The following is a 13,198-nucleotide window of genomic DNA, read 5'->3' as shown; positions in this document are numbered from 1 at the left end:
TTCCATGTTATCATTAAATCACACAGGGTGGTTTTCCTGAAGATAGTTCTAAAGATGGGAATCTTGTGTCTTGGGAAAGGTAAATGAGAGCCCTGCCATTATGTTAATTAAAAGATATGTTCAAATTTGTAACTGTTGTAGTGAAAAGAAACCCTCTGAGCCAAAATTAAAACTTTGAATGTAACATCTTACAAAAATGATAATAAATTTGAAGACAAGTGTTGAACATTAATTCCTTAAAGAAAAAAATTTCAGAACAATTGTCATCTTTAAAACACTTGGATGGGGGCAGCTAGGTGGCACAGTGGATTCAGGAAGACCTGAGTTCAAATCCGGCCTCAGATACATAACACTTACTAACTGTGTGACCCTGGGCAAGTCACTTAACCCCATTGACTAGCCAAAAAAAAAAAAAACCAAAAACAAAAACACTTGAATGAAAAGTATTTTGGTTTAGTGGAAATTTGTAAGGTCAAAGTAAATTATCGTTGACAATTTGTAACTGGTCTTGTTTTGTTTTTAAATTAAAAAAATATTAGATCTACAATGAATTAAATCAGAAGAAATATTCAGTTTTCAAATATACTTCTTAGAATAGTAAAAATGAGACTAAGATCAATATGGATTGAAACAGCATAACATGTTGTCAGTGGAAAGATTAATTTGGCATGTTTAATGTTTACATTATGTTGAGAAAACTTTCACATAAGCAATTCTAAACCATCAAATCTTCATACATAAAATATGAGTCTAATTAGTTTTTTTTTTTTTTCCCCCTAAACCCAACCTGTGTTTTCCCTCCCTCTTTCTCTAGTCACACCCAACCCCAAGCTCAGCTGCAGGATGAAGACATTACAGAAGATGATCTCCGCCTTATTCAAGAGAGAGAATCTTCCATTAGGCAACTTGAAGTAAGCTATGCTGTCCTCTTCATCCATAAGAGCCAAGTACACTTACAGTAAGGTCTTCCCAGGGCTGTTTTAGTGCCTTAAAAATGGACAGTGAGTTGAGAGAAAAGGACAGAAAATTATGTCAGGAGAAAACGTAAATAAGTCACCTTTTGAAGTATAGACATTAAAATCATTCCTTTTTGAAGAAATGGACTGTATTTCTTAGAAAAGCAAGCTGTACTTAGACAAAAGATGCAAGGCCATAGGGCATTTATGGAAAAAAAAAGGCAAGGGTCAAGTTATTGGATATTCTTTAGTCAGCTAAGCACAGTAGTCCCTAGTGATTTAGAGCCACAAGAAAATAATTGTGGGGAATACATGCAAAGGGAGAGTCTATGGATTCTGGGTGGTTCCTAGTATCATATGACCTATACTGGGTGACTTTGAATCTGGAACTATATAATTCTTCTGTTACTTCATATATGTATATGTATATGTATATGTGTATGTATATATATATCCTCATACTGCAAATTATTCTATACAATGGTGTCTTATATGTGTATATAACTTAGGTAGAAAAAAATATAAAAATTTCTAAGTGGCCTCGGGTGGAATCTACAAATGTTAGGAAGGTAGAAATGAAAAATTACATAGCTCTGATTCTCCAAAAATGTATTATCAAGTAATGACAAATTGGGGCACAGAGTGGAGAATAAGGCATTTGTATAAATAAACATGATTCGGAGTAGAACATTATATAGACAGAAGAGAGTTCTAGAGAGTGCTGTGAGAATTTTGAAGAAGGAGAAGGGGAAAATCTGATAGGGAGAGGCCTTAAGACAGGGGTGGGGTAACTGTATCCTCAAGGACACATGTAGCACTCTGGGTCCTCAAGTGCAGCCCTTTGACCGAATCAAAACTTCACAGAACAGTCCCCTTAATAAAAGGATTTGTTCTGTAAAACCTGGACTCAGTGAAAAGGCCATACCCAAGGACCTGGAAGGTCACATGTGGCCTTGAGGCCTCGGTTCCCCACCCCTGCCTTAGGAGAAGCTTCCTGTAGGAACTTATATTTGATGTGGACCTTTAAAGAAGGGAGTATGTGGGTTTAGGTGCCCTCTACTGGACTAAAATAAATATTCTTGTTTGGAAACTTTAAACAATTAAAAAGGAATGGATTATCCTATGGGACATTTGATAGCTCTGTGATGACTGAAGAAATCAGAAGACATTTTAGTGTCTTAATTTTATTAATAATAAATGTCTAAAGTGCTATGGAAGATATCACATAGAGAATAGTATAATAGAAAGAGCACTGGACTTTGAATTAGAGGACATGGCCTCAAATCTCATCTCTGCCACTTCCCCTCTCCCCTCCTCCCCACTCCCGGAGTTTGAATTTGGGCAAATCATTTATCTTCTGCATCTCTATTTTTTTCACTTGTAAAATACAAAGGGGGATTAGATGATCTGTAAGGTTCCTCTTAGACCCAAAATGCTTTGTAAACCTATATAAATCTGAACTATTAGGATCATTATTATGATGATGATCCTATAATGAACTTTTATGTTTTAAATATACCAATTACCTTAAAATCACTTGATTTAAAATACTTGTAGATCCTATTTCCTTATTCTTAATTCATAATAGTAGCATCTGTCTTAGAATCAGCAAGACTTTGATTCAAATCTTACTGTTGATACTAATTTTGTGACCCTGGATGAGTCACTTAGTCTCTGTGTGTCTAGGATCTAAGCAACCTGTGTTCTTAGAGGGAATTCCCACATGGATCATATCCTAGATTATTTGCTTTTGCATCTCCAACGACAACAACAATGACCACAAAGCATTTATTAACCCCCACCATCTGCTAACCACTAGGGACACAAAGAAAAGAAAAAAATAATTTCTGCCTTCAAGGAGCTCATAGTCTAATGGAAGAGAAATCAGGCAAATAACTATGTATAAACAAGATATTTATACGTCCTTATTAGTACAAACAATGAATCCTCTGAAATGGTTGCATATATTTGAATGTACACTAATCAAAGTTATAATTATGTAAAATATGACAATTGATTCACACAAATCAGGACCTTGATACACACACACACACACACACGCACACACACAGAGTAAATTGACTACAATCTCAGAGGGAAGTTGTTACATTAATATAGTTAACATGGATAGATATAACCCACATTAACGAAAGCTCTGTGGGGTCTTCAATAATTTTAAAAGTGTAAAGGTATCCTGAACCAAAAAGGTTGAGAGCTGCTGTTCTAGATACTATGCTTTTATGATTGAAAATGAAGACGAACGTCACTTTTTTTTTTGCTCTCTTTTTACATTATTGATTTGTGTTGGGCTTACAATGCCCAACAAACAAACAAAAAAATCAACCCTAGATCTTTTTCCTTTGAACTGTTATCTGACTGTGTTTTCCCCATCCTCATCATTCAACTTATTTGTTTTTACTCCAAGGGCATCACACCCTGGTCAGGAAATCCAAATCTTGTTCTCAAACAACATATTCTTAACTAGCTGTTCCCTTCATAAAGTGCCTTTTTGAAGCCTCTATCTTCATTTGGCAGTGGTGAAGAAAACACCACCTGTGTGACCTTGTAGTCTCGGTTTCATCCTCATAACTTTATAATCCTTTAATAGTGCTCTCCAGATTTCTTTTGGCAATATCACTTATCCCCATGTGAGTCATCAAATTGGGTACTGGTTATTCCATTTCAGAAAAATTGTCATGTTCTTTATTATGTCCCAGAAATGTACCCTCATTGAGAAAGGCTAATCATCAGTTGCTGAAGTCAGTAAGGATAGTGGTAGGAGATGGGTATGTCAAGGAGATCATTTGATAGTGAGGTTTTGAAGAGAGTTAATATAAGTAGGCAGGGACTGCAAAGAGAGCAAAGTTCTTGGATGACAGTGGTAAAACAAGTTCTAAAAAGGGTATAAGAGATAAAGGAGTAGGGAGACTGCTATATTTCTGCCACTGTGCCAGTGACAGAGGGGTGGCCAGATGGGAGCTTTCTTTTCCTACCTCATCAGGCCACTGGAAAAAATCCCAAGAATTTGTAGTCCTGAGGCTGGTGAATGACATAATTTCCTGTTCCTTTTATCTTAAAGCCAGATTTTATTTAAGGAAAAGGCATGGAGGTGAAACTCATGGACAAAGTTTGTGATATTAGATAGTTTATCATAAAATAGTTCTAGTGAGCATAATGGAAGGGGGAAAATGGAGGAGAGGAATAAACTGAGTGTATGACTGAGAGCATAATGTGAGCAAGCTGGGGAAGGATTTCTTTTTCTTTGCAGAGAGTAGCAGTTGTAAATGATAAAGACAAAGGGCATAGGAGTTTGGAGATAAGTGGAAAACTTCTTAATGATAGAGATAATGATAGAGAAGGGGAAGCAATGGGTATTAAACAGAATCCCAAGAATTTCCATCATAGGTAGTAGGATGGTGCGTGCAACATGATAAAAACCGTAAACCAATACCTCAGGAGAATGAGCTCTGATGATGAGTGGCTTCTCAATTATTCAGTACAGTAGTAACTTCTTCTCTGAAGTTATCTATGCTATTACAGATTTGAAGCATATACTGATATGAAAATGTGTGTTTATGTGTATTTTGTGGGGGTGGGGCAAGATAGTAGGAATGGGGTGGTATGAAGGTCTTAGTTTCTGCTACTAACCAACTACTATATTCTTTCCCCATCAGGCTGATATTATGGATATAAATGAAATATTTAAGGATTTAGGAATGATGATTCATGAGCAAGGAGATGTGATAGGTAAGCACATGTAATTTAGATGCACCAACAGAAAGCTGATTTCACAAATGGTTTCTCCCCAGGTTTACTTTTTTCCTCTCCTTAGGCTCCCTAGAGGGAGTACATCAACCCCATTACTCAATCTCACAGGACTTTATGTTGACTGTGCTATTTAGTTCCAGTGCTTTGCTGGATGTATGGGGACAAATTTTGGGCTTGTATTTGTTGGAGGCACAAGTAATTATTGCTGGCAGTAGTGAAAGGCATCAGTCAAGAGACCCAGTGAGGGAACCTCTTGCTGCTGCTGCTTCTTCTGCTTCTTCTGCTTCTAAGAGAGCACAGTCTTAACTGACTTTAAGTAGCTCTGAGTCAAGTCTTCTCCCAGTGCCCTTCCTCCATCCCAACCTCAATTTGAATTGACCTAACAATTAACAAAAGTCTACTGGAAACCTGGGATTTTGTGGATTAATCCAGCATTTCTTTTGAGAGAATATTTTTTGTGCATTTTTTTCTTTTTCTTTTAAGCTACATTTGTCTTTTTAAAAATAAACAGAAGATTTTTGTTGTCTACAAATGATGTTTTAAATTGAGCTAGTTTTGTGAAAGTCCTGGAACTGACATATTTCCATCATATAAAAGATACGTGTTAGAGGTAATGTGATATAGAGGAAAGAACACTGGATTTGGAGTCACTACATGTGAAATCTTGGCAAGTCACTTTATTTCTTGGGACTCAGTTTCTTCATCTGCAAAATGAGAGGATTAGACTAAATGAGCTGAGGTCTCTTCCAACTGTAATCTTCAATCCAATGTATGATCTAAAAGCAGATCCAATTTGTGTTTGATATCACATTATTCAACTTTAACCCTTGCTGTGTGACTTAAAAACACTAAATCTGGTCACCATAGCTTTCTTTTCCTACCTCATCAGGCCACTGAAAAAAATTCCAAGAATTTATAGTCCTGAGGCTGGTGAATGACATAATTTCCTGTTCCTTTTATCTTAAATAATAATAATTAAAGATGTATGTGTGTTTGTGTGTGTGTGTGTGTGTGTGTGTGTGTGTGTGTGTGTGTGTGAATGAGAGAGAGAACAAAAATTAAATAGAACATAATCTTTCAAATCCAGGAATTTGCCATCTGAAATAGACCACATTTAATAGGCATTTAGATCTTAAATCATATAACATATGTATAGCACTTTACATATCTTAAAGTGCTATATAAATGCTAACTATTATAACTGTTATTGTTATTTAAACCAGAGAGTGGTACAGATTTTGCTGTGTGGTGCAATTAAACATTTACATTTGGTGTCCGTATTTTCTTTGTCCTGAGTGAGGCATCATTCTTGGGAGGGATCAATTATTATTTCATATCTACTCAGTAAAGATTTCAGTGATGGGAAAGAGATGAAATAAATTGTTAGGTTCCCAGTGGTGATGAGTTTTGATATTAATTACCACATTTAGTATTCTATTTTGTAGGCGTTATTGGAGATTAATAGAGTGAGCATCAGAATTCCATTACAAGTCTAAATGATCAAATTTTATTCTTTATTTTATTCAGCATTGGCCTTGAGGCATGTCAATAATAAACAATAATGGCTAGATTTTGAAAACCAGAAACTCAGATCACCTCAAATGATCAAATGGTCAGCTTTGAGTAAATCTGCTGCTTTTGAAAATCAAAGATCTCAGTGATCTTGGTTGAGTGAAGAGGAATGCTTGGGGCCACTCTAGAATTGGAAAATATACATTTGGAGAGCATAATTAATATATACATGTCTGTGTTTTTCTAAAGACAGCATAGAAGCCAATGTAGAAAATGCTGAGGTACATATCCAGCAGGCAAACCAGCAGCTATCAAGGGCTGCGGATTATCAGGTAATGATGCAAATTCACATATCTCTATCTGTTATCATTTCCAATATTAACCTTTCTAATTATATTTTTTGTTTCCTTTTTTTTTTAAAGCAAAAATCTTAAAGAAGGGTTTTTTGTTTTTTGGGTTTTTTTTTGGAGATTTAGAGTTTAATGGAATAGAAAAGAGCCTGGAAAAAGGACTGGTCAGTTTCCTAACTCATTTCTTTTCATGCCATCAGCATGCCTGCAAACTGTAGGCATAGTTATTAACAGTAGGAGACTGATTGAAATACAAAGCTGAATTGCCTTCGTAACTTAAGGCAAGGGTAGCTCATTTAACTATAGCAAATACAGGTGGCACTCCACTATTCCCTGTCAATAAACCACCTTCATTTCTCTTTCTCCACTTTCCTTTCTCTCCCCTTCCTTCTTTCTACATTTACTTTTGCTCTACCTCCTTTTTTGTCTGTTTCCTTGGGCCTGATAGTGACCCTCACTGTGTTATTTAATAGCCTGAGGGACCAAAGAGATAATGTCATTCTCTGTCCTAGAGTTATTCCTCTAGATTATTCAGAAAGCATACTGGCAGACAGATGGGTAGGTAAATTCTGCAGTACCCAAACAAGTATTATTAGTTTGGTCAGTGAATGGTGGATATTTTATTAGTTCATCTTTAACACCCCCTCCCCCTTAAAAAAATTACTGTTATGTTGATTCTAGAGTCCCTGAGAGGGTGTAATCAAAGGTGGAAGAATAGAACTTCATGAAACGTTGGAATTTAGGGACTTGAATTCTGTCCATACATATGTAAAGAGCTGTTTTGTAACCTGAGAGATTTGGTCCTAAAGAATTATAAAAAGTAGCTGGAGAGAAGGCAATACTTGTTTGATTGGAGGTTTTCTCATTTAAGATTCTGCATCTGGTACTATGCCTCACTCAAAGACCTAGGGCTCAAGCTAACAGTCCTTTAATTTAAAAACAAACAAACATACTCTATTGCCCTCAAGTAAAAATAATTCTTTAGGTGGAAAATATTAGGAAAATATTCTCTATCAGGAAGATAATTTTTTTTTTTAGGATTTTAGAGAGGTGACTATGGTGGATTGAACCTAGGAGGGAGAAGGCTTATTTTTCTTTCTTTCTTTTTTTTAATTAGATCCCTGATTTTAAACCTATGCTGCTGTGAAAGTTATTATCAGATGATTTGGAAGTTGCTGTAAATCTTTATTAGAATAGTAGCCAAGGACTTTCCCTATTAAAATTAGGAATATAATAGAAACCTGTTCACATAGTCATGGAGCTTAGTACAAGTTTAGGATCTGAAAGAGAGAAACTGAGACTAAATGAAGGCAAGTTTAGGACCATTATCTCCTAAAATACTTGTGTTTATTCACATAGGCTCATCATTTCTATGATCTTAGCAAGTGATAGAATTTTATAAAAGACCGTAACAGAATTTTGGAAATGTCACTGAATCTGATACATGTGGTTCTTTTAGGGGCAGGGGAGAAGAGAGGAGTAATTGTGTCTCTGGAATTCTGAAAGTCCTTATAGTTTAACGGCTTATTATTGGCCTTTGTGGCATCCCTATTCCCTTTGGAGTACGTTAACAAATCTTTCTATTCCTTTTAAAAATAATAAAAATGACTTCTCCATATTGTTATATTTAAAGACAGAAGAAATGTGAAAATCTGTTTTTTGAGTCCAGATTGAAGAAATGGGACATAATTCCTAACCCATGGACATGGGAAAGGGTAACCCCATAATGTCCTGTTCTGTCTGATGTATCATCGAGGAATTTTTTGTTTTACACTTTATTTTGGGGTTGCAACTTTTAACTTAGTTTTTATGTTGTTGATAGGAGGGATGTTGACAAACATGTTATAATTACATTAGGAAAAAAATGATAAATTTTGACAATATAGTTCTTTGCTCTTGGGCCAGAATTCAGATCCCTGGGTCCCCATGATTCACTATGGTTCTATCATTCCATTCTTCTCTCTGCCCTTTCTGGAAATGCTAATTTTTTAAGGAAAGGCACTTTTCCCCAAGTAATTTCTTAAGAACATTAAATTTTAAAATTTAACAAGAAATCTTATAATGGTATTTAATGACAACACTTAATTTTTTATTTTCCCTTTTTCAAATGAACTTATCAGAAACATAGCAAAATACAAAGGTGGACAAAATTGATTGTACGTGAAACCATAAGCTTTTATTATATACATAGTTTTTATAAAAATATGCATTACATTTAATGAGACAGTAATAAAATTATCTTGTCACCTTCTGAATTTTTTCTTCCATGATTTTTTTTACATTTTATTGATATCTTTTTTCTCTGCAGCTCTATCACTTCCTACTAATCCACTTCCTGACCCCAAATAGAAACCCTCTCTTGTAACAAGCATAGTCAAGCAACACACTGACAAATTGGCCATGTCTAAAACTGTATGTCTTGCTCTGTACTCTTAGTCTATCACATCTCTGCCAAAAGATGGGAGAAATGCTTCATTACGCATCTTCGGAAATAAAGTTAAGATTACTCACTACATTGATTGGAATTTTGAAGATTTTCAATGTTGCTTTCCTTTACATGCCTAATCTGTTCCATTGATCTACTTTTCTATTTTTGAGCCAGTATCAACTAATTCTCATGATTATTTCATTAAAATATAGTTTGAAATCTGATCTTATTAGGTCCCCATCATTTCTACTTTTTTTTTTCCATTTCTTCCCCTAGAGATTCTTGATCTTTTTTTCTTTCAGATGAATTTGGTTATTATATCTAGTTCTCAAAAGTAACTCCTTATTGGCACAACCCTAAATCTGTAACTTAAATAACTTCATTATCTTTTATTATATTGACATGGTCTAGCCATGCAGTTAACATTTTCCTTTTAAGTCTTCCTTTACTTCTATAATTTTTGTAGTTCTATTCATGTAAGTCCTAAATCTGCCTTGATAGATTGATTTCCTAGGTATTTTATAGATTTTGTAGTTACTTTGAATAGAATTTCTTTTGTATTTCTGTTTCTATTTCCCCTTCCTGCATTTTGTTAGAAATATACAATATACAAAAATATTCAATATACAAAAAAGCTACTGATTTTTATGGGACTCATGTCCTACTACTTTACTACTTTAGTACTTTACTACTACTACTTTACTAAAGTTATTATTTCAGTTATTTTTTTTATTCCTTGTCTAGAATTCTCTAAGTACACTATTGTGTTTCAGATGACAGTAATTTTGTTTCTTCTTTACCTATGCTTATTCCTTTTATCTTATCACTATAGTTAATATTTCTATAACCAGAGCAAATATAATACCGATGATGGGCACTCTTCCTTTCTATGCCTGATTTGGGAGGGTGTCTAGTATTTTTACATTACAGGTAACATTAGTTTGGAGTCTAATATTTATCACATTAAGCAAATATCTATTCCTATGCTTTTTAACCAATACCCAAATTTAGGAATGCAAATAATTTCAACACAATTATGAAGTTTATGGACTCCATTCAAATGTTTTCTAAACTTTTTTTTTTAATTTTAAGTGCACTCAGTCCAGTCTCTACCTAGAAGTTCCTTAAATTTGAAGAAATTGTTGCAGTTAAGAATTAGAAACTTGATTATAATTTTAATTGAAGCATAGTTTTTTTGATAAAACAATAGCAATACAGAAATTGAAGGGAATTGTTCAAAATCATGTTTGAAAATATAAAAACTAATGGTTGTCTTTTCTCCAAATAAGACAGGATTGACATCTGAGATTTATTTTTCTATTAGTTATAATATAAGGACTATATGCTAGGTTTACAAAGATAAACCACAAGATGACTGTTTTCATCTCTTGTTTTTTTGTTTTTTCTACCTGCAGCGCAAGTCCCGAAAAACTCTGTGCATCATCATTTTTATTGTTGTCATTGGATTGGTGATTCTTGGAGTCATCATTTGGGGATTGCAAAGAAATTAAAAGGAGGGCAGTGTTGCACTACATCACCTAAATTATGTAGGAATTTTCCTCTAATTGTAGTTTTTATCACTGTATAGCTGTTGAGTAAATTATGGTTTCCATATCTTGTCATTTTTATTTGAGGGAAAGTTTCCTTTGGTTTAAATACAATATTTTCTAATATTGAAATGTTTTCTAAATTTTTCTGCTGTTGTCATATTCTTCAATTCAGCAATTACTGAATTTTTGTCCATATTCAAATTTGCTATCAGCCCATTATTTAAGTTGTTGACTGTTAACTTAGATTTTGTTATTAAAAACTCTTGTGTCATGTGAGCATCTCTATTGCTGTACATACTTGTACCTAACTTTCTGTTGGCCCAAGGAAAATACCTGATTTCAGTTTGGGCTAGTGGAGGAAATATTGTCAAACAACTTAAAAAATTGGTTAACAGATCTGTGTGCTGCTTAGTTCTTGACAAAGATGCCAACATACTCTTTCTTAGATGATTCATTCTTTTGATACCTATATCAACCCAGAAAAACAACATGTGGACACGTTCTTAATTTGTCTCATACTTCTGATATGTATTTATTAAGCATTTGCTGTAGCGTGCCTGGTAAATACCTCTACAGTGAAGAGTGGTGGTGATTGCATAGGCTGTATTTAGCTCTTAACTCTATTTGGAGAAGTATAGTCTTTGTAAATGTTTCCTGTGCATTTGGAGAAAAAAAATAAATGCTATAGCTGATAATTTTTGGATTCCAGAGAGCTTAACTGATTGCTGAATGACTACACTGAAAACAGAAACCCAAGTTTTTTGGTGGGTTCTTACTTATCTTCCCTAATATCTGACTGGGAAGTGACATGTTCATGGATCAAAATTGCCATTGTTAACTAACACACTGGCTAGTTCGCTCTGCTTTCGTTGTTTTGCTCTTTCTCATTTGTGCCATTTTGTACCATCCTTCATTAGAATGGGGAGTGAGTGTTTTGCCAGTGAACCCACTAGCGTTTTTAATCAATGTTGTTTTAGTGCAATTATCTGGAATATTGTAAAGTGGATTCTTTCTATTTTGATTCTGTATTTTATAATGTTCTTGTACAGCAGTTTAATAGTGAATGCGCTGTTTACATGGCAAACTATGAGACTTTAATTGGAAATGAATAAAATTATCTAATTTAGTGAAATGTAACTATGCAGCCAAAATAAAGATAATTTAAATTGTCTTGGATTCAGCTTCTTGAATCTTTTACTCTTTAAAAATAAAATGGATGCAGTAGAACATTCCTATTTTATAGAAATTCTACTTACAGGCTCAGTTTACCTGAAAATCTTTTTTTAAAAAATACATGGTCAAACCCTTTCACTGTTTTGAATTAATTAAAGGTAAAGGTAAAGGTAAAGTGTAAAACTTGACAACTGGGAAGATAATTTCAAGTATAGGACTTCTTAAAAATACAGTTTTCCAAAAAATAAAATAACTCAAATCACCCATTGTTATCAAAGAGGTTCCACTGTACGTGCTTTACTAAATAAGACCAATTTGTCCCCAGAAATGAATTGTGTACACATCTCCCTTTCAGCCTTATTTTGGAAAGCTCCCCTTTTCCCACACTCTGTATTACCCAAACTAGACTCCTTGTCATTTCCTCCTGCTCTCTTCCAGTCCATATGTTTGTGCACATTCTCTCCCATGCTTGATGTATATATACGTGTATGTATATTCCTACTCTGATCTCTTTGAGGTCAGAGGCTGTCTATTTTTTTCTTTAATCTTTGTATTCCCAGTGCTTCGCACAGTACCCTGGGCATTTAATATTTTTTCCCCAGAATTGAATAAATACAATTAAAATATTTAAAAGTAATTTTTCTTAGGGTAAATATTTTCATCTCAAATCTTTTTTTACATTAATTTGCTTAGCAAATACTTTGTAGAAGATAGATCAAATACTAGCAAATACAAATATTAGCAAATACTTTGTAGAAGATAGACCTAGCCTAGATAGACAAAATTCTAAATCAGAGGGCTTCTGAATAATGAGGTTTTATTTATATTTTTAACTTATCTATTTGAAAACATATGGATGATTGTCTTTCCCTCACTTAATTGACATAAACTTCCATATACTCCAACAGTGTGCCCTCACAATCATCCCCCCTCTCTTCCATCTCTGTTTGTTGGTTTCCTCATGCCTATAGACACACCAATCTTCCTTCATCATTCTTGAAAAGATAGTCCCTACCATCCCCTCAAACTAGTGTTCACTCGGTTTCCCTCCTTTCTCAAACTCCTAGAGCAAAAATTGTGTACACTTTGCTTTCTTTTCTTCCTCTCCTCTCACTTATCCACACTATGCAATCTGGCTTCTGAGTTCATCACTCAACTGAAAGTTCTCACTTCAAAGGTACCAGAGGTCTCTTGGTTGCCAAATCCAATGGCTTTTTTTCCTCAATTCTCAATTCCTCCTGACCTCTCAGCCACCGATGACCACTCTCTTCCTGGATACTTTTCTATATTTTCAAGACTGCTTACTCTTGGTTCTCCTCTTAACTGTTTGACTCCTCTTCCTCAGTTTCTTTGATCATCATATTTATCACACTGCCTAATTAGGGCTGTGCCCTAGGGCTCTAGCTTGATTCCTTTTTATTATTTCTCTATACTATTTCACTTGGTAACCTCATCAACTCC

The 13,198-nt window shown here is 34.5% G+C and overlaps 1 protein-coding gene across 1 annotated transcript in view; it reads left to right on the top strand.

Annotated features, from left to right (window-relative positions):
• Nucleotides 1-11,735, top strand: part of STX7 (syntaxin 7) — a 60,748-nt gene extending 49,013 nt beyond the window's left edge. The window contains exons 6-10 of the mRNA XM_027848677.1: nucleotides 27-79; nucleotides 815-911; nucleotides 4,631-4,703; nucleotides 6,486-6,568; nucleotides 10,430-11,735. Of these exons, the coding sequence (XP_027704478.1) occupies nucleotides 27-79; nucleotides 815-911; nucleotides 4,631-4,703; nucleotides 6,486-6,568; nucleotides 10,430-10,525 (402 nt within the window). The 3' untranslated portion in view covers nucleotides 10,526-11,735. The remainder of the gene's footprint in view (nucleotides 1-26; nucleotides 80-814; nucleotides 912-4,630; nucleotides 4,704-6,485; nucleotides 6,569-10,429) is intronic.
• Nucleotides 11,736-13,198: the final 1,463 nt, after the last annotated feature.

Source organism: Vombatus ursinus, unplaced genomic scaffold (assembly GCF_900497805.2).
Source record: "Vombatus ursinus unplaced genomic scaffold, bare-nosed wombat genome assembly UNPS02006779.1, whole genome shotgun sequence".
Lineage (NCBI taxonomy): Eukaryota > Metazoa > Chordata > Mammalia > Diprotodontia > Vombatidae > Vombatus > Vombatus ursinus.
Note: the sequence above shows the minus strand (reverse complement) of the source record. Positions and strands in the feature narration are given on the sequence as shown.